This window comes from Abramis brama (genome assembly GCF_963993115.1).
Source record: "Abramis brama genome assembly, chromosome: 6".
Classification (NCBI taxonomy): Eukaryota; Metazoa; Chordata; class Actinopteri; order Cypriniformes; family Leuciscidae; genus Abramis; species Abramis brama.
Window position 1 is genome coordinate 36,897,363 of NC_139968.1, and position 25,614 is coordinate 36,922,976.

At 37.5% G+C, this 25,614-nt stretch overlaps 3 protein-coding genes across 3 annotated transcripts in view; 1 reads left to right on the top strand and 2 right to left on the bottom strand.

The window, feature by feature from the left end:
• LOC311084864 (SLAM family member 5-like) overlaps positions 1 to 25,614 on the bottom strand; it is a 183,586-nt gene that overhangs the window by 79,547 nt on the left and 78,425 nt on the right. The gene's annotated exons all lie outside the window — the stretch shown is intronic.
• On the top strand, positions 958 to 25,539 carry LOC311084854 (SLAM family member 5-like). The gene is made up of 6 exons (XM_084117140.1): positions 958 to 1,081; positions 1,298 to 1,624; positions 20,424 to 20,717; positions 21,764 to 21,871; positions 23,302 to 23,378; positions 24,900 to 25,539. The coding sequence occupies exons 1-6, from the start codon at positions 1,033 to 1,035 to the stop codon at positions 24,951 to 24,953; spliced, it is 909 nt and encodes a 302-aa protein (XP_083973266.1). The 5' UTR covers positions 958 to 1,032; the 3' UTR covers positions 24,954 to 25,539.
• Positions 8,656 to 11,684, bottom strand: LOC311085186 (uncharacterized protein; the record flags this gene model as incomplete). Its single annotated transcript, XM_084117620.1, has 7 exons — positions 8,656 to 8,851; positions 9,401 to 9,454; positions 9,550 to 9,609; positions 9,836 to 9,880; positions 10,086 to 10,130; positions 10,844 to 10,919; positions 11,673 to 11,684. The coding sequence occupies 7 exons, from the start codon at positions 11,682 to 11,684 to the stop codon at positions 8,727 to 8,729; spliced, it is 417 nt and encodes a 138-aa protein (XP_083973746.1). The 3' UTR covers positions 8,656 to 8,726.

Below are 25,614 nucleotides of genomic sequence, written 5' to 3' on the forward strand. Positions count from 1 at the left end.
CATTCTTCTTCCTCCAAACACGTTTAGTGGAATTATGACCAAAAAGTTCTATTTTGGTCTCATCTGACCACATGACTTTCTCCCATGACTCCTCTGGATCATCCAAATGGTCATTGGCAAACTTAAGACGGGCCTTGACATGTGCTGGTTTAAGCAGGGGAACCTTCCGTGCAATGCATGATTTCAAACCATGACGTCTTAGTGTATTACCAACAGTAACCTTGGAAACGGTGGTCCCAGCTCTTTTCAGGTCATTGACCAGCTCCTCCCGTGTAGTTCTGGGCTGATTTCTCACCTTTCTTAGGATCATTGAGACCCCACGAGGTGAGATCTTGCATGGAGCCCCAGTCCGAGGGAGATTGACAGTCATGTTTAGCTTCTTCCATTTTCTAATGATTGCTCCAACAGTGGACCTTTTTTCACCAAGCTGCTTGGCAATTTCCCCGTAGCCCCTTCCAGCCTTGTGGAGGTGTACAATTTTGTCTCTAGTGTCTTTGGACAGCTCTTTGGTCTTGGCCATGTTAGTAGTTGGATTCTTACTGATTGTATGGGGTGGACAGGTGTCTTTATGCAGCTAATGACCTCAAACAGGTGCATCTAATTTAGGATAATAAATGGAGTGGAGGTGGACATTTTAAAGGCAGACTAACAGGTCTTTGAGGGTCAGAATTCTAGCTGATAGACACAGGTGTTCAAATACTTATTTGCAGCTGTATCATACAAATAAATAGTTAAAAAATCATATATTGTGATTTCTGGAATTTTTTTTTAGATTATGTCTCTCACAGTGGACATGCACCTACGATGACAATTTCAAACCCCTCCATGATCTCTAAGTGGGAGAACTTGCAAAATAGCAGGGTGTTCAAATACTTATTTTCCTCACTGTATGTGGTCACACTGGTCACAGCTACTGCGCATGAACTGAAGGGTGTCCAGTTCCTGTTAGGGGTGGATATTCACATAGGCTACATGCTATTTCTGTCGCGTCAAAATATCAATTTTCATTGATTTATAGAACACCCACAGAAAATGGTTCATGTTGTTGTTTTGATCCTCTTGAGTTTGTTGCATCTACTTGGTAAGTTACAAATGTATGTTTTATATAAGCTCTTATTGTTATGTTTTTGCAAATTTTGAGGAGCTTAACTTCTAAATGGTGGTTTTCTCTGTATGTTGATCTATTTTTCATTCATTAAGGTTTGTGTCTGTGTTGCTCTTCATTTGACTTTTAAGTAGTTAAAAATACTATGATAATTTAATTTTTAATCTGTGACAAACTCTGTATGTTCTCCAGGTGTGTTTGCTGACACAGATGCAGTGAAGTCAGTGTCAGTGATGGAGGGAGATTCAGTCTCTCTAAACTCTGATCTCACTGAAATGAAGGATGATGATCTGATTCTGTGGAGGTTTGGAGCTGAAAACACTTTAATAGCTGAAATCAATGTAATGGACAACAGCATGACTGTATATGATGAAGTTCCTGATGGGAGATTCAGAGACAGACTGAAGCTGGACGATCAAACTGGATCTCTGACCATCACAAACACCAGAACTGAACATGCTGGAGATTATCAACTACAGACCAACAGTGTGAGCAAGAGTTTCAATCTTACTGTCTATGGTGAGTTAAATATCAGTTTCTTTTATTTGCTGCAGCTTTACAGTAAACATCCTAAATTTGAAAAAATAAAATAAAATAAAAAAACCCTTGAAATTATAAAACCTGAGATAACTATTTATTAGGGATGCACCAATACCATTTTTTCAGAATCGATCCGATACCAAAAATTCTGAGTATCGAATCAAGTAGAATTTCTATAAGTCTGTGTTGAACTTATAATCACTATTGTTAAACACAATCTACTTAATACAGACAACTTCACTGTAAAGAAAAACAACCAAAAAATATATGATCATAATCTGAGATAAATAACCTAGATTAGTGGATAATTCAGCAGTAAAATTTAGTTTAGAAAAATCACGAGTGTACAATAATTGTATAAAATCTGAACATTTTGTGAAAAAAAAAAAAAAAAAAACTTTAGTGGGTAACAAATAAGAGACACTAAGTGTAGCACTAAATCTGGTAAAACGTTACACATTGCATATTGTTGTAAAATACATTCTTGAAAAATAAGATAAAAATATAAATTATTTTATATATAGCCTAGGCTACTATAAAATTTAAACATTTTTTAAATGTATAACACTGCTTTTTAATGAGGTAGCAACATATGATAGATCGGATCATCGGACAGAACAAGAACGGCTATTAATAATCTTTCATTGTGTCACTGTATATGAAATGAAAGGCTCCAATACAGTGCGGCACAAAGCGCTTAGGCCGGCGACACACTGGCTGCGTCAGCCTGCGTGGCTGTCTGTTTTTATTTCGGCTCCCATCTATGGCGCGCGCCCCGTGCCAAAATTAAACATCCGAACGACCGACCGACCGATCGAACGTCAATCGTTTGGACGTTTGGTCTTGTAATTCTGAACGGGTGACCCACGTATGGCAAGCCAAAAGGCTCAGAAATACGCCATAGATTAATCGCGTTTAAAGCCAAACGCCGTCAAATACGGCGTTTTAAACCGTATTGGACGCCGTAAAATATGCCGTTGTAATTACAAACGCCGTAAAAGACGCGCGAAATACGTCAATGACGCTGTATTTGACGGCGTTTTAGTGTGCATGGAAAGCGCCGCGTTTTACGCCGTTCATCTCGCCATATGACGCCGTAAAAAACGCCGTTTTGGTTGCACAGAGCGCGCGCTATTTTACGGCATTTTGCTTATAGTATAATGAGACACGCCCACTGATTTCCACAGCCAGTAAGTTTGAACTGTTCTCTCCCAATCAATGATGAACTGAGTCAGACCAGACGAATTCAGCACGGATCATTTAATCCAATTCTTATGCTCATATATGAGGAGTTATTAAACAAGGTAGAGAATCCAGGTCGTATTGACTTAACTCGGCAAATTTCCATCTAAGTGCTGAATAACACAAAATATTGATATAACCCATATAATGCCCTATGAATTTGTGTTTTAAATAGGCCTATTTGAAAAAAAATAAAATAAAAAATAAGACGAATGTATTTTTTGCCATTTCTAAAAAAATGTGGCAGGTTTGTTGGTAGGTCTATAAGCTTCTCCTTCCAGAATTAAATAGTGTTCCGCTTTTTGTAGGCTAATTAAATTCGTGTTTTATTCATATTACATTGATTATATATTCATTAAATAGCCTAACATTATTACATTTCGTTATATCCAATATATTTTGTAAAATGAAGATTCAAATATTTTGCCCTTTCGATCGTCCAGTTCATAGTGAAATAAACGACTTGGGGAAAAAAGTCAACCGTTTGTGGATATAGAAGTTCAGTGAAAGCCGTTTTTAAAATACGAATTTTGAAATAATTTCCGTCATTTTAAAAGATAAAACATAAGGTGCAAGGGAGCAAACTCGGCAAAAGACAATAAATAAATAAATAAATAAATAAATAAATAAATAAATAAATAAATAAAAAGAACATAGCCTAGTTATTTCTTTCCCACATTTGAGTCATTATTCTTAAAATAAATGTAAATTATGCTTGCAACAATAGCTGTAGGTTAGTTGGCCTGGATGAGTGTGATTGGCCTAATATTGTGTCCCAGACCGGCATTATATAATTCGTGAATATTTGTAAAAATTCGTGGCTTGAAAGAGTTGAAAAATTGACAGTTCTGTCGATGTTTTGCCCAGGCAGGGTTAGTTAAGTAAATCTAAAACTATTAAAAACATTTAAATGCTAATCGAAATAAACCTGAAATAAAGGAAAATATAGCCTAACTATTAGTTGAAAAACTTAAACTAAACGGAAATGAGAAATGTTTTTTTTTTTTTTTATCAACAAACTGGATTCATTTCGGGGTTTTTTTCCTGCCACCTTCAACCGACGCGATCTTCCATTCATTAGCCGACAAGATTATGTTACGGTAAATTAAATTAAATTAAATTAAATTAGAATGAACAAGTGACTGACCCATTAAAAAAAATCCAGGGGTTTAGTTTTAGCCTGCATGTAAAATAGCAGCAATAGAATAGGTCATCGTCATCGTATTCACCTGTAGTGCTTCTGTGAACAGGTAAAAAACAGGATAACATCCATAACTCTATACTCTCTGTTTCTCAACTGGTTTTGTGACAGTGTTTAATTTGTAAAGTTGGAGGTTCCGGAGCACAGAGGGGGAGTGGATCCGGCTACTCAAAACGGCGGTTGGAGGTAACGGAACAAAAAAAAAATTACAAGTTTCTCTGCTGGGGCGGCGCCAGAGAATTTTTAACGCTTGTGCTGAGGGGGTGTAGTCCTGAGCGCGAAACTTCACGAAGATTGAAGCCTCTCAACACGTCTTATCTACTGTGTTCGCCACATTATGATAACTTTACAAAACAAAAAGTAATCTATACGCTTCAAAAATCACAAAATCAGTTTGCCGTGTGTGTCGTGTGTTCTGTGAAGTGACAGTGCTGCTGCTACGATCGATTATGTCAAACTTGACGTTCTTAAAATGAATAAAATGCCCCAGAAAAAAATAATATAAAAAAAAAACTGAATAAAACATGTGTCTGTAGTAACCATTGGCTATAAGGAGTTTACAAAATAGATATTTTAATATGTTATATTATCAAGGGCGCCGTAAAGGGGTGGAAGGTTAGGACGATTCTAAGGGCCCAGGCTGTTATAGGGCCCAGAAGAGCAGACCCCCTTTTTCTTTTCTTATTTCTTTTCTCTTTTTTATACATACATTAAATGTGCTAGGGCCCCTCATGCACTAAATGTGTATTTTGACCATAGATTTAATATTTAAAAAACAAATTATGTATTTACTGTTTCAGTCACACCCCTCCCCCTTACAATGGTTCATTCCACCTGCGCTGTCCGAGCTACGATCGCTAGTGTAGCGTCTCTTGCTTATTGCACTTGCTATGATGCAGCGCAGACAGTGACACACGCAGGCATGTCACATCAAAAGTTAGGGCATCAAAAAAGGAAAGGAAATAGAAGACAGAGAACGCCGACGTCGACAGTACGTCACACAGTTTTTCAAAAAGAAAGATAGCTTGCCCTATTCATTCCAAAACTTTCAGAGTTACTTATTTTTGTAGCTACATGACCTGCTTTTATCTTGCTAGCTTAGTAAAATAATTACTGAATTATGATTTACATCCAACAATAATAACATCTCTGGGTTATCATGTCTCTACACCATAGACTGTAAACAAATAGCTCTACACGGATTCAGCGGCTGCTGCACACCCACGTCCTCCTTCTCCCCCCCCCCCCCCTGCGAAATTCGCGTCCGATATTTTAGCACGTTAAAAAATAAATACAACCTCACGTTATGTCAATCACACTTGCACACTGCCTCCGAAACTTTCGCCCTTCAAAAAAAAAAAAAAAAAAAAAAAAAAAAAAAAATCGGATCGGGTTCGATTTTCTGCGTTTTTCGCATCCGTAACAAGGGTTTGAATGGTGTTTTGACAGTTGAAAGAGCCACAGAATGACGGATACGAAAAAACGCACGCGAAATTTTCGGATTCAGTGTGCAAGGACTCAGCTGAACAAGGTGGGACTCAGCTGAACAAGGTGAGCCTGAGCAGTGCCGCTGCTAGCCATTTTGGTGCCCTAAGCATAATTCCTTTATGATGCCCCCGACCCCGAGAAAAAAAACGTTTGTTTTTGCCAGTTTAACTTTTTATTACCAAACATAAAACTCAATACCAATAACACAATAGCAGCATCACAGTATAAAACTTAAGAACACTAAAAAGAGAAAGTAAAATCTTCACAGCTTTGCTGACTTTGTAAACATATGTAGAATAGCCAACACACAATACACATTTGAAAGTGCAAACTTTTCTTCAGTAAACAGAATAGCAAACTAAAAAAAAATCTCAAAATAATCCAGACATGTTTTTCCCAAATTCAATGTCACTTTGAATAAATTATTTTGTCTAATAAATGTATTCAAACAAAGAATCTCATACTGGAAAAAATTATAAACATTTAAAACTGAAAGCATGGCAGCCAAGGAGTTCTCCCCCTTTATTCCTTATGTATCAACTATTTGATAAATATAATATAATATAATATAATATAATATAATATAAAAGCATAGAATATAGAATGAGGTGCAATAATGCACACAATTAAAGAGTATTGTTTGCTTTATATCATTCATAATGACATTTTATATTTTTTATATATTTAACAGAAATTGTTAGCCTACCATGTGCACTGCACTGACTGCTAACGTTAACTGAGAAAGTATTAACCACCGTCATGTCAAAATAAACCATAAACTACAGCTCAATATCTAAAGAAAGTAAAGCAATAAAGTAACAGTTAGCTGGCGTCAGTTATTTGTAGGCTATTGCTTAATACAAATATGTATTGCTTTGTATAGGTAATGTTTAACAGTAAAATCTCAATTTAGCTTGCACCGAAGTTATAAGTTATAACAACATAGTTTGCTAACATTAACGTAAGCAAGTTCGAGGCGCGTTAAGCCTTGGTTATACTTTCGCCTGGCTCCGCAGCGCGAGTCTCCGCAGACTGCGCGCGCACCTCCGCAAACGGACGAGGCGTTTATACTTGACGCGCTCGCCGTTGTACTATTCTGTGAAACGACAGGGGGCGACTCGACTCGAGTCACTCGAGTAATTGTCCTCTAAACCATCAGGAATCAGCAGTGAGAAGAAGAAAGCTATACACACGTGACAATGTTTATTTTAGTACACCACCACCAATACCACACTACAAAAAGAATCGTGTAAAACCCAGTAAACCCTGAGATACTAGTGACAATAAAACAAAATATATGGATATGAGAATGTGTATAAAACATAACTAACTTATATTAACGATCTCTTACATATTTTTTAATTTCACTAAACATTTCATTAAGTTTCGTGAACATTTTTATTAAACATGGACCTTTATGTTCATTAAAAATACTTTTTATGCTATTGTATGCTCATTTTTTATATGTAAGCAACTCATTTAGACGTGCAAACTGGGTGCTGGTGTGGTGAGAAGTTCGAGCTCGGCCAGATTCGGCTCGAAGTCGTTCATCTTCGGATGCGGCGCCGCGCGCGTTGTTACAAAAAATGTCGCGCACACCGCCAGGCGAAATTGGGTCTTGCGAACCCAACGCGCACGACCGCCCACACCGCAATGACGTCATTTTTGCCGCGCGCACCTTCGAGCTCGTGCGGACGCGTCGAGTATAAACCAGGCTTTATGATTAGCAGCAGCACATGCAGCACATTTCCCGTATTTAAGAATGATTAAACATGGACTTACCTGCAAGTGATGCATGCACAGGTATCATCTCGCAGTTTCTTCTTCTTTCTTTTCTCAGATCCTAACTCCTGCTGTCTTTTAGGGGCCATTTCCAAAAAAGTTGCCTACTGTCTGTCTGTCTGTCTGTCAAACTTCGTCCGCGCGAACGCGTCCTTCGTAAAGGCGCCCGCGTGAACAACCGGCACGGACCATCCAACGCGGGGGGGGCGGTACTTTCTAGACTAGAGCAATTAAATTAACTTGTTCCCCCTTTTTTGTTACATATACATGGCTAAAATGTGCCTAGTAATATTTCTATAGGCTAATGAAATAATATCGGCATTATCATTTTTTTTCATTAGGCTACTTTTGGTGCCCCCTCAGCACTTGGTGCCCTACGCACAGCGCGTGATGCGCGTGGTGGGAGCGGCGGCGCTGGGGGAGAGGGAAGGAGATGTAGATTAGATGACTCGGGGGTGAGACTTTCGTCTCGATGGTGCATGAGAGCCAGTTCAAATGCTAATCTCCAGAGAGGTCCTTTTGTTCTCTCAGGGCCTGGTCACCGCCAAAACAGACCGTCTGGAATTCCCTAATTTATCAATTCTTACAGCTATTGTCTGTAAAGTTTTTTTTATTATGATCGCTGGCCGCTCTTAAGGAAACACACGCACGACTCTGCTTTCTACAGCATCACACAGAGAACCATCTGCAAGTATACCCAGCAAGCAATTTTGCGTCTAATAGACGTCTAATAGACGTCTAAACATAGCCTAGACGTCTAGGCTAAAATCAGGCTAATTTTGGGCTGTCAGTGAAAATCTAATAGACGTCTAACCATAGCCCAAGAAGAGACGTCTAACCATAGCCCAAGAAGAGACGTCTAACCATAGCCCAAGAAGAGACGTCTAACCATAGTCCTAGAATAGACGTCTAACCATAGCCCTAGAATATACGTCTAACCATAGCCCTAGAATAGACTAGTCATTAATTAGACGGCTATTAAACGACTACATATATACGTCTAATAGACAGGCAATATGGGTCTAGGCTAAAACAAGGCTGAATTTGGGCTGTCAGTGAAAATCTAATAGACGTCTAACCATAGCCCAAGAATAGACTAATCATCAATTACACAGCTATTGAAGGACTACATATACATGTAATAGACAACAAAATGAGGCTATAGTAAAAGATTATTTTCACTCAAATATAACAGTTTTTCATAAATGACAATTATCCAAACAAATGTAAAACAAAGGATTTATTAAAAAAAATAATATTAACAACTTAGACAACATACAAACATAAAAATGAGCAAATAAAATTAGAAAATATGGGAAAACAACTCAAGATAATAAAAATATAAAGAATTTAATTTTATAAAACAAATCACTGGATCCCTTTACTCCCATACCCACCACCCCCTGCCCTCCCTGGTGCCTGCTTAAAATGAGAAGAAATAGCATTTTTTATTTCCAATTCTTTTGTTGAAGGAAAATTGGTCATCACTGCATCTGCCAAACGAGAAAAATAAAAAAATAATTGTACAAGAAAAGCATTGTTGACCATAATTTTTAACTAATTACAGTAATTGTCACTTTTGCTTGGATGCACACTAGCTGGCCAAATTGGGCCAATATAGCGTTAAGATACATGTATATAATTTCCAACAGAATATAAATTGAGACTATATATTTTATATCCATATAGACAATAATTTACATCAATTAATATTAATAATTGAAAATCTTTGCCTGCACAATTGTGATGTATTGAACCGTTAGACCATTTTTCCTCCTGACTAAAATTTTATTTCAAATACAAGCACGCTCAATGTTAGAGATGCTGGCGCGACCACACCATTGACTAGCAAATGTAATGTAAGCGGAACGAAACTGAGCTACTCTTATTCTGTTTGTCTGGACCGTTTATCAGTTTGTACCTATAAACTATGAAGCGTGAGCCAGATCAAGCGACACTGTTAGTACGCTTATGATATGATATGTTATTTGGACTATTCAGATTAGTACCTGACAACTCTGGAAAAACATGTCCGTACTAACCATGGGGGTTTCTGCCTTGAGGAGTCCTGGCTGATTGGCTCTCAATCCTGGAAGCTGTAATGACATTAACATATATATTACTATTTTACCCCTGAAATTTTTTTTCTTTATGCTGTGTCCTGACTTATCAGTTTTGTTTTTTCCATTACCTGGGGTTGAGGTGCATGTTGGCAATTCTAAAAAACGACCCCTGAATGCCTGCTTAGTCCCTGATAAAAGCATATTTGGATTAGATATACATAAAGATCATATTGCATTCACTTTAGAAAAATTAAAGCTGCTGTTTTTGTGAATTAAAGAGAAGTAGTTTTTTTTAGAAATACAGAGCTCTATTGTTCAGAAATAATGTATCCTCGTTAATCTCTGAAGTGAATGCAATTTATTAATGCAGAATATTTAGAGTCAACAAATAACAATAATCAAAGCACATCTTACTTTTTGGCGTTTCAATTCTTGTGGAGTCCAGAGACTGTGGAGTGCCTTTATAGTCACAGAAAGCAACATGCATTAAAATTTAAAACAGCAATGGATGAAAAAATACAGTATGCAACTTAGGGCTATTCTGAAGGTGTCTGATGTCTTGAACTGTTATTTAGTTATCTTGTTGGTACACTACAATCATAACTACTTATACTTCATTTTAATGATTAAAACATCATTATTAAATTGGAATGTTTTTCTTTACTTTGTTCAAGAATTGGAGACAGGAGTTGTGGTGTTTGTTGAGAATCTAAAAAAACAAAAACCAAAAACAACACAATAAACAATATTGGCCAATATGGCCTCTCAGAGTGTTGTACTCCTAACAGAGAACATTTGACTTCATATACAGTGCTCTGTCACCATCCATTAATTTCTCCATTCATCCAATAGAGTGTAAAATATCTCCATCCATGGTTTAATTTAAAAACAATATTGCTATTTTTTTTTTAGTACATGTATTTCTTGGGTTTATTGCAAGAAACACAGTCAGAAGAAGTCATTGGTAAGTGGTCAATACTAGTTTTGAAATACAATTTACACACTTCATGTTTGATGAATTGAGAAATGAGTAGAAGAAATACTTTACTGTTTTTCACTGCCTTTTATTAATTGTAAAGGAATAATGATTATTTATCATGTCTTTTCATATTGCATTATGTTGCTGTTAAGTTGTGAAGCACTTTGAAAACTTGCCTTAAATCAAAAACTCATATTTCACAATATTAATCTTCAATAATAATAAAAAATTAGTAATGGTAAGTTTCATGCTTACCAGTTTTAATTTAGATAAACTTTAGTTTAAGGGTAGTAAAGTTGCACGTGCAGTAAAGTTACACGTGAAGATAACGTTAACTTGTTGGAGAAAAAAAACTCTTTGCTAACGATATGTCACGGTTCCTACACATTCTAACAAATAATGAATTTAAATAATGAACATGTCAAAAAGACACTCATACTTACAAGATCGAAGTAGAAGTGTTACGAGTTTCGCTCGTCCATTGCTCTGCTCTTCTACAGGTGCAAAATGGCTGTATGGCTCGTGTAAAATAAAATTGAAAAGGGCGGAAATGTTTCTCGCGAGATCTGGCTAAAGTGATCTAGTCGCGCGATGCCAGTTAGTCCCAGTAGCAGCTATGAGCATGAGTAGCAGTAGTCATGTCTTAATAGGGCCAGGGCTTCGCTTGTGCCATCTAGCGGTTGAGAATTGGAATTGTATTTTTATTTATAAATAAATATTATTTTACGGGTATAACCGAGGCGGTGAAATGACGGCTATTGCATGCAGGGAAAATAGCCCGTCTTACTACGAGCTAAATCGTGGCTAAGCACAGCCTACATATAACATGTCAAATAAAGCAAACCAAACACCTCGTCATCACAGTTGACTTTGCTTACATGATGGAATATCATACATCTCGCAAGTTATTTTGGAAAAAAATACATTAAACCAGATTAAATGTTATTTGGGCTAAAAGTGGGTTACACGTAGCCGGACTATATCGGGTCTATATTTAACAGTGGTTTCTGTTGCCATCTAGCGGTTGTGAAATGTAATTGCATTTTATTTAAAAATGATAGACAGACAGTCAAATAATATCGTAGATTGTGTATGTATAGTATGAATGTTATGTTTATGTGTGACAGCAAACATTATGCTGTGTGTGTGAAAACAATTTTAATTTTATTCTTATACAATTGCTGGTCATACGTGGACCAGATTTCCTCGATTTCGCTGGGTGGGCTAAAGCAGGCTGCACATAGCCCGTCCACTTCAGAGCTAAATCGTGACCACATCGACCATGTCGTTAAATGACACATTGCACCTTGTAGATATTATTACCAATGCGAACATGATAGGATATCAACCATCTCATGCACTGTCTGGCACAAAAAATATACAATTAATTCGTTTTGACTAAAAGTGGGCTACAATAGCCGGGTCTAAATATGAGCTAAATCGTGGCTACGCACAGCCTACACTTATAATATGACAAATAAAGCAATCCAAACACCTTGTAATCACAGTTGACTTTGCTTATATGATGGAATATCATACATCTCGCAAGTTATTTTGGAAAAAAATACATTAAACCAGATTAAATATTATTTGGGCTAAAAGTGGGTTACACATAGCCGGTCTATATTAGGTCTATATTTAACCTAGACGTTGAAATGACGGCTATTGCTTGCTGGGTAGTCTCATCAAGCTGTTAGCCTGCCCTATTTAGGGTGATGCGATTCCTTGATCTCTCGCACACAAAAACCTAGAAAGTACCAAAAATAAATAAAACAAAAATAAAGACGGGAAAATCTCCAAAACGTATCCACAGTAAAAGGTTTGCTTGAGGCACTGCAGTTGCACTCTCGCTCTGACTTGGTTAACAAGTCCTGATTGTGAGTCTGGCCTCCCTTTTCATAGGCCAGACTCCGCCTTCTTTGGAAAAACCCCTTGAGAGGTAAAGATACATTTAAATTCTTACCAGTTACATTGTACCAACCAAAATGTTCATCAATTAAAGGTGGTATCAGTGATTTCAGGCCCAAAAATATTTTTATCACATTCATCTAATCTTTCCTAACGATCCGCTAGCTGCCCGCCCCATAAGCATGCCGTCAAAAAAAAACGCGTCTCTGTAGGCAGCCTAGGCTCTGAGATCTGCACACAAAAACAAATGGTTTAGCCAAACACTCAAAACCAAAACAAATAGTGTTCCAACCAATCACCGACAGGGGGAGGGTGTTGTGAGGTTTTGAGCCAGCTTTTTCTTCAGCTCTGACTTCGCGTGCAGCCGTGCATGAGCACAAAACCTCACAACACCCTCCCCCTGTCGGTGATTGGTTGGAACACTATTTGTTTTGGTTTTGAGTGTTTGGCTAAACCATTTGTTTTTGTGTGCAGATCTCAGAGCCTAGGCTGCCTACAGAGACGCGTTTTTTGACGGCATGCTTATGGGGCGGCCAGCTAGCGGATCGTTAGGAAAGATTAGATGAATGTGATAAAAATATTTTTGGGCCTGAAATCACTGATACCACCTTTAACATTAAACAATATTTTTCACTGGTAATTATCAAATAAATACATTGTAATAATACATCATTATTAACAACACAGAAACACATAAATACCAAACAATTAATTCACATATAATCCCTCCTAATCACAAGACAATGGTTTCACCGGCTTTGGCGTCACTGCACCGGCGCGACCCAACTATTACGTCATAAATATCCGCTCTTCGTCTGCTTGGTTTGGCCGATGCAGCGTTTACCCGCCAGAAGCCCGACTACTCCCATACAACAAACAAACAACCAAAGACATGCGAACAAAACACAAGACACGGACGGTGTGTGTGTGTGTGTGTGTGTGTGTGTGAAATGATCGGGTATGCTACTAGACTGAGGGGAAATGTGGTGTGGAGAAATGTCCGTGAGCCATCGGACCGGCGTGTGCACCCGCGCTGCCGATGGCAAAACAACAGGTGAGGACGGGACTGGAGAGTGAATTGGGTATGTATGCAAGTGCGTTTGTGTGTGCGTGCCAGTGCTGCTCCCTCAGTGGTGACGATCAGACAGATTTGTCACACTCATCCTTCCTCTCATTCTCTTACACTTTGGTTCATTCCCTTACTCTCTCTATCTCTCATCCTCTGTAAATTCGTTCTCGTAATGTCTTCCGTTTTGTTTGTTTCGAGTGTAGGCTATAGGCCAGGGTTCACCAATCTCGGTCCTGGAGGGCCGGTGTCCTGCAGAGTTTAGCTCCAACCCCAATTAAACACACCTGAACCAGCTAATCAAGGTCTCACTAGGCATACTAGAAACTTTCAAACAGGTGTGTTGGAGCTGGTTGGAGCTAAACTCTGCAGGACAGCGGCCCTCCAGGACCGACATTGGTGAACCCTGCTATAGGCTATACATTTATCCCGTGTGTAATTGTAGTATTAGTCTCATTGTTATTAAAACCATTATATCCTTGATTGCTTCTGTCTAAATGCTCATATTACAAGTCAATGAAATGTTTGATCTTAGCTACAAAGCTTTACGATTTGTTACTATTTCAGTAACCTAAATTTTTATAAGGACAGAAGAATAGTTTTCATGGCCAAAAAACTAGTTTCCTGAAATTATAAGAAGTGATAACTTTATTGAGAAGTTGATAAGTTAATCTTACGACCGTTTGCTGGACAAACAACTGTTTTATAATTACATTAATTTCCATTAAGGGTTATCTCATATAATCGATCTGAAATAAGACTATTGATATATGAATGAGGAATTATAATTCGTTGTGATTGATTATTCATATATATACAATCAATCGATTTCCAGCTTCGATAATTTAATTTAACTGTTATATGCTATATATATTAATCATATTCCTGATTGATTATTAAAAATTCCCTATAGATCATTTGAGCTAATGTTCAATACCTAATACGGTTACAAATTTAACAAAATAAGAAAACAATGTTGTAAAAAATAAACAACTTAGGCTATGTTCTGTTAGATGTGTTTCGACTACATTTTGTTTAATATCTCTAGGTAATAAAGATATAGCCTATTAACAAAAATAAATCTTATATATAATATATTATATATAAAAAAAAACGTATAGGCCTATATAAAATTTTTTTTTTTTAAAGGGCCTCATTGATTTATTTGTTTAATTTGATTAATTGTTCGCTCTGATTTGGGGCTGCTACTATTTGCTTAAGATTTTTGAACGTAGAAGTGTGATAAAGGCGTGATAGGATATCAATTTTATGTGACGATAAAGGCATATTTTGTACATGACTACACATGTACTTATAAGGTCAAGAAAATATGTCGTTTTAATGACATAACATCTCGTTATTACAGGAATTTTTTTTCTTTTTGTATAAAGTCCCTATTAATGAGCTGATCTAAATCAGATGATTCTGATTGAGGAGACATGCAGCAGCATATAGAACAGACAGAGAAACCCATAAAACATTACGTTTAACAGGTAAATTAAAATCAGTCAATGACCAGTGAAAAAATTAATTAATAGGCTACCTACTTAATTTTTTTTCTGTTTTTGATTTACAATATTACTTTTTAACATATAAATATATAAATTAATAAATATATAAACATATATAAATTAGATATATATTAATAATGTCTACACTGTTGTAGAACCCATAAAAACATGAAAACAGTGTTATGAATGATCATATCCCAAATTAAAAAGGTACAATATTAAAGATAATAGACTGTAGCCAGTTAATATCCAGACGTTTATCCACACGTATGTTATCCAGACGCATATGGTGTTCCGATAGGCTCTTTAATATGACTTTGCAGCACACACTCGTCTCAATGAACGTGACGTCTGCAGAACGTCTCGTCTGCGTTTGCCACATCACACGTTCGTCTGCCGAATGTCCCGTCTGCCACATCACTCCTTCATCTGCCGAACGTGACGTCTGCGTCTGCCGAACGTCTCGTCTGCCACATCACTCCTTCGTCTGCCGAACGTCTCGTCTGCGTTTGCCACATCACACGTTCGTCTGCCGAACGTGACGTCTGCGTCTGCCACATCACTTGTTTGTCTGCAGAATGTCTCGTCTGCTGCAAGAGGGTTTCCAGCACATTTCACACACTTATTCTTCTTTATTATTTTTCCCCACTGATCTTCAATTGTATTTTATTAGCAATTAAGTGATTTTACCTTGCTTATGTATAGCTCTATATTGGAGGAAAAAAACAAAACATATATTAGGCTACACCCTTAATTTATTTTACTAGCCTATATGTTTTTTTATGGAGGAATCAACCATTGTGAAAATTGAGGCGTATTCTCTGTATACTGTATTCTCTGAGGTATAATTGTAAATGTTGCAGAAAATACTTGCCTTTTTGATGTTGTTGATAGGCTACTTCCTCAATATAGATATTTTATTATTTCCCATTTGTGAATTAAACTGTTCTAAAATCATTTAACTCTGCATTTACACTATATTTTCCTGCACTAAATAACATGCTACTATCTCGCTGATTCTACACCCTTCACTAAGCCAATGAATATGCTAGTAGCCTATAGGCAGTCAAACTTGCATGTCTCAGACTAAATACATAGGCTACTTACTCTTTTCTCATACCTGCAAATTTTATTTAGTTTCCCAATTAATTCTGATCTGCATAATTTTGGTTTATGTCAAGTGAACAAGGGAAAAATGTTGTGTGACTAGACCCTTTTTGCCATTGAGATGACTTTGGGGGTGAATGATTGGGAAACTCAATGGCATCTCAGTGAAATAAGTTCAAATAGAAAGTGTCTGATTATGTAATCCGTATGAAAGGTTCATTTCTCTCTAAGGCGCATCCGCAGTGGAGATTGCGATATGTTTGCAGACACTGATTTGGAAAACACTATAAACAATTAAAATGCCTCTTTATTTTTTCAGACACATTTATTATATATAGCCTACTTTTGCCGGTGCTTTGCAGCAAGATTTATGCGTGCTTTATGCGTGCGCTTGAGCTATAACCTACTGTATATGCACCCATACCCAGTATTTAATTAATATAAATATGCGATTAGTCGACTAGTCAGAAGAGCTGAAGGCCACTATCAGAGCAACCTGGGCTCTCATAACACCTGAGCAGTGCCACAGACTGATGCCACGCCACATTGCTGCAGTAATTCAGGCAAAAGGAGCCCCAACTACTGTCACAACACGCACACGAAACGGCAATAGTCCAAGTGCAGTTTTATTTAGGGTAATCCGTATCATAATCCAGTAACAAGCAAAGGTCGAAATCCATATAGCAGTCCAAAACACAGAAAATAAACAGGTATGAAACAGAGAAGCGGGTGACACAATACAAGGATACCAGAACGAATGATACAACAGGCAGGGTATAAATACACAAATACTGACAAGGTAAGTGAGAAGAGCTGAGTGCAATGATAGTGATAAGTGCCGACAAAGGATTGTGGGAATTGCAGTTCATGAAGATGTGGTGACGGTATGGGGAGAGACCTCTAGAGGATAACCAGGGAACACCAACCAGACACTGTGACAACTACATGCTCATACTTTTCATGTTCATACTTTTCAGTCGGCCAGCATTTCTAAAAATACGTTTTTTTTAATTGGTCGTAAGTAATATTCTAATTTTCAAAGATACTGAATTTTGGGTTTTCATTAGTTGTCAGTTATAATCATCAAAATTAAAAGAAATAAACATCTGAAATATATCAATCTGTGTAGGCCTAATGAATGAATATAATATACAAGTTTCACTTTTTGAATGGAATTACTGAATTAAATCAACTTTTTCATGATATTCTAATTATATGACCATATATATATATATGAAACCCAAATCTAGTTGCAGCGCATGCCTCCATGGGAAAAGGGACAACGTCTGTTGCGCGGATCATTGTGCTTTTAATAGCTCTTTTTACTATCAAACACGTCCCGCAATTTAGAAACGGCAGACACTGCATTTTGCAACAATCTCCGATTGTGCTCAGTGCTGATTCTGACGTAAGTTTGGGGAGAAATGACAGCGTGCTGTGATGGGAAAGATGACGCGCTAGACGAACGTGGCTAGTTTTTAATAGTTTTACCTCACATATCTTCTTTTTATAATCCTTGGAAGCCGAAATCGAAAATACAATTAGATTAACTACCTAGATCAGATGTATATTTCATGGGCAGACTCTCTCGAAGCACTCGGCAGAGATCATGAACATCGTCAGATAGCTTTGTGAAATACTCAACAGTCAATTGGATGTGCATCAAACTAACATATTCCAACGAAATTGTAACATTGTAGCATCGGACCTCACTTTGTTTTGAGGGTTGATTTTAAGGCAAGAATAGCACTCCCCCTTGCTCCCTAAAGTTTTGGGACACCCTACCCCTACACAAGAATGCGCAAAAACAAGGGCTAGGGCAAAACTCTAGGGGAAGGGGAGGTATTGGGACAGGCCCATAATATCCTATAGGCAAGGCAAGGCAAGGCAAGTTTATTTATATAGCACATTTCATACACAATGGCAATTCAAAGTGCTTTACATAGAAGAAATTAAAATAATATATTATATATAAATAACAGACATAGTTATATAATAACATATATAGTTATATAAATAACTATATATAAATAACAGACGCAAGTGTTACGTTCATTGAGACGATTGCATGTTAAAAAGTCATATTAAAGAACCGATCGCTATGGCGTTCCGATCGGTTCTTTAATATGACTTTGCAACATTCACTCGTCTCAATGAACGTGACGTCTGCGTCTGCCGAACGTGACGTCTAAACTAAGCAATCATCGTGCGTGTGGATAAACGCCTGGATTAATACTTAGGCTATATTCTTTTATCTTAACTATTATACCTTTTTAATTTTGGATATGATCATAACACACACGTTTTCATGTTTTTGTGGGTTGGGAAACAGAGTAGACACTATTAGTAATCAGTATAGCCTAATAATTAGTATATTTATATTTATGCAAGGTTTAATATAGTACAGGACTGCAAAAAGTGTTAGCTAGCTATATATTACTAAGGCTGCCAGTTAGAAAAAGATAAATCAATTAATTAAATCTTGCAGTTGGTATTTGACAGATTTTAATGTAGCCTACAGCAATTTTATAAATCTATACATTTAGTAAACATGGCTAAATGAAATGCCTAGTTTAAAAAAAGTGTTAAAATCACCCTGAAGCTAACCCAGTGATGTGTGAATATCACTGACCTATTGCTATATGTTGTTGTGTTAGTAGTTTTGACCAATACATTTGTTTACACAAATATTAATCGTTGGATTATTTGGCTAAAATTTTGCATTAACCAGTATTGAGTTTGGCGACCAAAGTGCTGCAGCCTAGGCCTATCAAGAAATTAAGATAAAAACATAACAACCCCAAAAAGCTAGCCTATAAAAATGCAGCCTATATCAAAAATGTATACCCCCCATATTTCTATGTTTGTGGGGGCATTTGGCCCTCAAAATGTGGGTTAAACAAGAACAAACAAAAATATAACAGACGCAGACGTCACGCTATAAGATAGACGCAGATGTCACGTTCAGTGTGAGGAATGAATGGCGTTCCGATCGGGTCTTTAATGTAACGTCTCAATGAACGTCTCACAAGAACTGACACACTGCACTGAGCCGTGTCGAGTAGCGTGTTGCAGTATGTGTTAGAGAAAAAAAAACAATAAATAACTTCACTGCCACACGTGAATGACGCGTGACGTCTGACACTACACTTTACTGCCACACGTGATTTATGTGACGTCTGCCTGACGTCTGCGCCTCGTCTGTGCCTTAAATTTAATGGAATAAATAGCAGAAAAAAAAATGAAGACGTTGAGTGAGACGTTCATTGAGACGAGTGTGTGCTGCAAAGTTATATTAAAGAGACTTCAGCTGTCAGTCATGGACGCAGCTGTTCCGCAACAAATCCGGACCTGGTGGGAGCGACGGAGCACGGAGCCGACACGCATCGGAGCCAATCGCAGCCGTTCCGCAGTTGGTGGAAATCCGGGGTTACACAGCTACGTCGCCGCGCACTTTGAGCGCAGCTCCAACACGTGGCCGTGACGTCTCATATCTTACGTCTGACGCCTGATTACTATGGGATTTTGGCCAGACGACTGGCGAGCGTATACACGTTAGTTTACCTCTCAGTTTGCTTCGCGAATGCCAAAAAGTACACAAATCACATCTCATAAATCACACCTCATACGCAGCCAGTGTGTCGCCGGCGTTATGCGCATCCCGATTCCCGAGCGCAGAATGATGCGCTGGAAGCAACATGAGTCACAGCGCGCAGAGTACGCACTCGTCCGCATTGAAAAGTTTAAAGCACAAAGAAAATACATATTGATGCGTAGTGTATTATACAGTATAATATGCAATACACAGTATAGCTATGCAATAATTTACACAGCATTTTTAAATTTCAGTTACTGTGCGCGTGAAGAACAAATAGTGCTCTGAATTTACTCCAGTGTTGTGATCTAACAGACACCCGGTAGAAAGTAACGATTAAGTTACAGCAATAAAGTCCAGCAAAATAAAGTTGTTTTATGTGAAACCATAGACCTTTATCTGTAGATCAAGTAAAACTGTGAACTGAAAAGATCAAGTTAACTGTGGTAACCGAACGCAACGCGCTGTTTGAATGTTGAATTAATAATGATTGACAGCCGCAGCTGAGTGAAACGTTTAGGCTACGTGAGTACTTAGCCTAAATATTAATTTCCATCTCACATTATACTATATAATGGCTTCAGAACACTTACAATATTGTGCAAAAAAAACTTTATGGTGCTTTATAATGTTTGTGTGCCTTTTGTGGGGCTTAACAATAACACAGAATTAATACACGCACAATATCGGATTTGGATCTTTATGATTTATTTCTTGATTTTCCAAACTATTTAATGGCTTTCTCCTTCTTAATTATTCCAATAATCTTTCATATCTGAAATTAAAAAAATTGGTAACACAGCATGATTTATTCTGATCTTTCTAACCTTTTTCAGCTCGTCTGCCTGTTCCTGTCATCAGTATAAACTGTTCCTCATCATCATCATCTACATCATCAAATTGTTCACTGGTGTGTTTGTCAGTGTTGAAAGTGTGTGATGCGACTCTCTCCTGGTACTCAGGAATCAGTGTATTGTCCAGCATCAGTGTGTGTGATCTCAGCATCAGTCTCTCTCTACCTCTGGAGGTGGAATATCAGGATAAAAACACCTACAGCTGTGTGCTGAACAATCCCATCAGCAACCAGACCACACATCTGGACATCAACACACTCTGTCACACATGTGCAGGTACCAGCACTGATGATATATGTGTGTATTTACTGACCAGGGCCCGTATCCCTAAAGAATTTTTGTGCAAAAAGTGGCTCCTAGCGGCCAAATTCTAAGAAAATTCTCAGAGTCATGACGTTTTCTTAGAATTTCCGCTAAAAGTGACACGAAAATCCCAGTTAATATAAAAGCTATTCCTCAAGATTCCTAGCACTTAAAAGGGCTCCTAAGGCGAGATCTGCTAAGAGCAGGGAAGAGGACTTTTAGTGGCTTAGGAGTTCCCCTAAGCAGCTGCACAAAATGTGTTTGTAGGATATTTGTTAACAAGCCTTCATAAATAGACCAGCCAGCAATCACAGACATTGATAAAAGCTGAGCCGTGTTACCCTCGTTAAGACCACACTGAGTTGTACCGTTGCAATTTCTACTTCATTAAGGACAGCCCCTTGAGATAGGCCATCTTGTTTTCAATGGGGTCCATATGGGAGTGAAAGTACAAAATATGCCAGCTAGGATATTAATATGAGCAAATAAGACACGAATCATTATTTGAACAGGGTGTAATGAGCTTAAGTTTTCACATATTTTAGATTCTAATGTTAGGCTATAACCCCTACAGCTTACTATTCATTTTCCAGATATTTTCTTGAATGTGAAATATTATTTACAATTACAGTCTGCATAAGATTAGAGTGTATAATTATGTTTATTGATTTGAGGGTACATCCTTTGCTCATTATCACCAAAAGTTCATTTTCATCAAACTTGTGGGATCAACCAATCACGGCTTTTGAAATGATGACTCATACCTAGCAACGGGGTCAACCACACCTCCTCACTAAGATAGGATTTTTCATCCATTCCTTGCTCAGAGTTCACTGAAAATGTTCTGGAATCACTTCTAAGCTAAAACTCCTGGCAAGGAATTTTTAGGTTAAGTTAGGAGCTCTCTGAGAGGATTCTCAGAATCTTTAGGGATACGGGCCCTGATCTCTGTCTTCTGTTGTACTGACACATTCACTCACACTAATGACGGTCTCTCTTTTCCTCTCCTCCTCCTCCAGTCTCAGTGTCTCTGATAGTGTTGATCTCTGCTGGATCTCTGATGATTGTTGCTGCAGTCATTGGGATCTTCTGCATCTACAGGCGACTCAGAAAAACTGATGGAGATGGTAAGAATTATCTATTGCTTTTGACGATTATTACACCAAAAACTATACTTCAGAAATAAACTCAATATATATTTTTTGATTGGTAGCCCTAATATGCACCATAACCATATACTCGGTTACTTCCTGGTTTCCAATAAGCCAGTTTGGGCATTTCCGGTGAACTGTTAGCTGTCATTCTGTACATCGACACAAAACCATTAATGTTTGAATTTTTAATGTTGTATTTATATTTTAATGCAGTTATCACGCTTACATAATTTGCAAATAAACCAGTTTTATCGATTGCAATAAAGACTTGAAGCCATAGTGTCTGTAATTGGACATACAGTCACACATGCACTCAACATTTTTCCAGCACTTCAAATGTTATTTTAAAGTGATGACCAAAACATTATTTGTTCACCCTTCTGACATTGTCTCCATTTGTAAAACTTAAGGTTTCAAGATGTAGAAATCGACATTTGATAGAAAACACTTATATTTAAAAATAAAAAAACAGTAGATAACCAGTAGATGCGGAAGATGAGCATTTATTAGCTCATTAGCAATTTCCTATAATATCTTTTCACACATTTCACTTTTTAAATGAATATTAAACATAAAAAAAATCACTAGGTTTAAATACATTGTCAAGATGAAGTATGAAGTAAAAACAGTAACTTTTCTTGTGAATTAATTACACAGAAAGCGAGCACCGAATCCCAGAAGCTGTCAGTCAGTGAAGCGCAGGCTCACTGATTTCAGCACACTTGTGTAAACTCCTTTAATCTTTAATTTACAGTGTGTTTATGCTATTTTCCACACAAAAGTGTGAAAACTAATGTTCAAATTGAATTTTGCTGAGGAGGAACACTGAGGGAGGCATATTTTATGTCATCTTATGTTTGAATAGCTAACTTAATACTAGGCCTGACTATGTAAGTGACCAATTTACCAACAAGTGACATTTCACTGGAAGTTTTCCAGCTGGCTTATATTTTTGCGGAAGTTCTTCCGTGCATATGGTCAGTTATCATTTAATCTCAGTTATTCTAATAACTGTTTGCACCTTACATCCTTTACTCATCTCAATCACACAAAAAGCAGGTTCTGCATTTCTGAAACTAAAACACATTGAAAATCCCAAAACAAATTTGAATCTGCATCAGTTTAATAATAAATGAACATTCTCCACACTTTATGGCATGTAAAGATGTAGTCCTCAACTGGTTTTCAAATGAACTCTTCTACGAATGTTGTTTTACTTGTTGAGCTTCAATGATGACTAATATTTGTTTCACAGAAAAAAAAAAAGCTTTAAACATTCCTCTGGTTTTGATTCATAAATTATCTGCAAATGTCTCTGCAAAATATCTTTTCTAAATATACCTGCTAAATGTATGCTCTGCTAAGGATTTAATTTTGTTGAATTAATGTATCTGTTATTATAGATGAAACAGTTCAGACTCGTGATGAAGAGATCATTTATGCTGATCCAACATTCTGCAAAAGAAAAGCACATAAATTGGTAAGATTAATTATTTCTAATTTATGTTGTGCATATCTGTATTATTTCACCAGTGAGTCAGATTTAGATATGTGCAATTATGGCTGAAATTTAATTTCTGAACATTATTAAAAAAAAATAAATAATGTTTGTATTTATTGTGAGAAACACTACACTGACTCATATTGAATAACACTCATGGCTTAGACGGGCTTGTAGGTAGGTAGAAAGAACATAAAAGACAGCTACAACAGGTCTCCTATACAAACTATTAAAGAACTAGCTTTCTAAATTCTAGCTTTCTATGAGATCAATGAAGACTAAATACTTTGCTCACCTCATCAAAAGAAATTGTCAATCCAAGAGCTATTTATAAAATAATACTGTCATGAACCCTTCTTGTGTATTCCATCAGTGTGAGTCATCGGCCATGTGTGAAAATTTCATTGTCACCTGTGACAGAAGCATACTAAAGTAAACTTCACGTTTGCATTATTTTAATTCAGCTAAAACAGCTAAGCAGTCATGCTGTGAAATATCAAGTGTTTATGTGATACAAATTCACCAAACATGAAACTTTGAAATGCAGCAAATTTCGCATGAGCTTGCGATTCCTGTGTCCCACATTCACATGCGTATGGAAAGAAGTCAATGGAACGAAAATGTAGTGTGACCACCCCTTAATTGATCATTTCTGTTGTGCATCAGAAACCTTAAATGGCAAAATTTGGAATGAAGCAGCTCTACTAATCTGCTCCAAATGGACCATTTATCAACTTGGCCCAAAAGACATTGCGGCACAAGCTTACAGCAAAAAAGTAATAAATTTTTTTTTAAAAAAAGGCGGCAGCGGCAGATGTTATTTGGACCCTGCATCCTGAGTGGGTGCGTCTACTCTGGATTACTTTCCTCAAATCCTGTTTTCTCTCAGCGGAGAAGGACTACGAGTGGCGCCGCTCACCCATTGATTGGCCCTGTTTTTAGTCGCCATACTAAGACAGACCAAAGCCCCCTAGAGGCTTGGACCAGCAAGGTATATAGGTCTTAAAGGCCGCATGCCGCGCCTTCGCCCAGGGGTGTCAGACCGGGGGTAATGGTGGAATTGAGTAACAAGGGCCCCTGGCAAAGGGCCACCCCTTGGTTCTGTGACCGGGGCCAAACATTTGGTGCTAGGCTTTGCCTCTTTGAACTTTCTGACCACTGCCTCAACAGATGTGCCAAAAAGTGCTGAAACCAGCGCATCGAGGATAACGTTTCTCTCTTTTCCACCGATGTCTGCCAGGTTCAGAGATTACGATCGTGGAAGCAGTTTGTTAAGTGGCACGGAGAGCAAAATTTGTAGGCGCAAGTTCTGTAACCGCCTCAGGGGGAGTCCATGACCCTGATCCAGATCTTTCGACAGATTAGCCTGATACGCATTCAACTCAGCCATTGTGTGCAGAGTAGCCATGGCCTGACCCAGTAGTCAATGCCTCCCCCAGCGAGAGATAGCCATCAAGACAAGACTTTATAATAAATCTTTGTACTGTGTTTTTTATGCAGAACACAAAAGAAGAGAATGACGTGGTGTATGCTGGTATTGCCATGAGGAGTTGATCAAACTTCAGTTTACAGTACCAGATCCAGCCGTGTGATCGTTTCACTGGGAACCTTCGGCTCCACCCTGCACTGTAAAACCCAACAAGTTAACTCAACTCAAACCGATTAAGGAAACTAATTGCGGCAAACCATTTAAGTTTTAAAATAAATACATATGAGTATTGTGAACTTATATATATTGAGTCATATTCACTCATAATTTAGTGTTCGTTTAGTCATTCATTTTGAGTATATGTAACTTGAATATTTTAAGTTCATTCCATTAAACTTTTAAAGTAATTTAAACCATTTAAACTAACTGGTTTGAGTTCATTTAATAAATCTAATCAAGTCATAACAACTATATAGCTACTCAAATGGTTTTAGGAAACCGATTGCGGTAAATGATTTAAGTTGATTAAACTCAAATTAATAAAGTTTTATAAGACAAAGGAAAAACATTGGTATAAAGCAGGGTTCCTCAAACTCGGTCCTGGAGGGCCACTGTCCTGCACAGTTTAGCTCCAACCCTGATCAAACACACCTAGCTGTGAGTTTCTAGAGATCCTGAAGACATTGATTAGCTTGCTCAGGTGTGTTTGATCAGTGTTGGAGCTAAACTCTGCAGGACAGTGACCCTCCAGGACCGAGTTTGAGGAACCCTGGTATAAAGAAATGG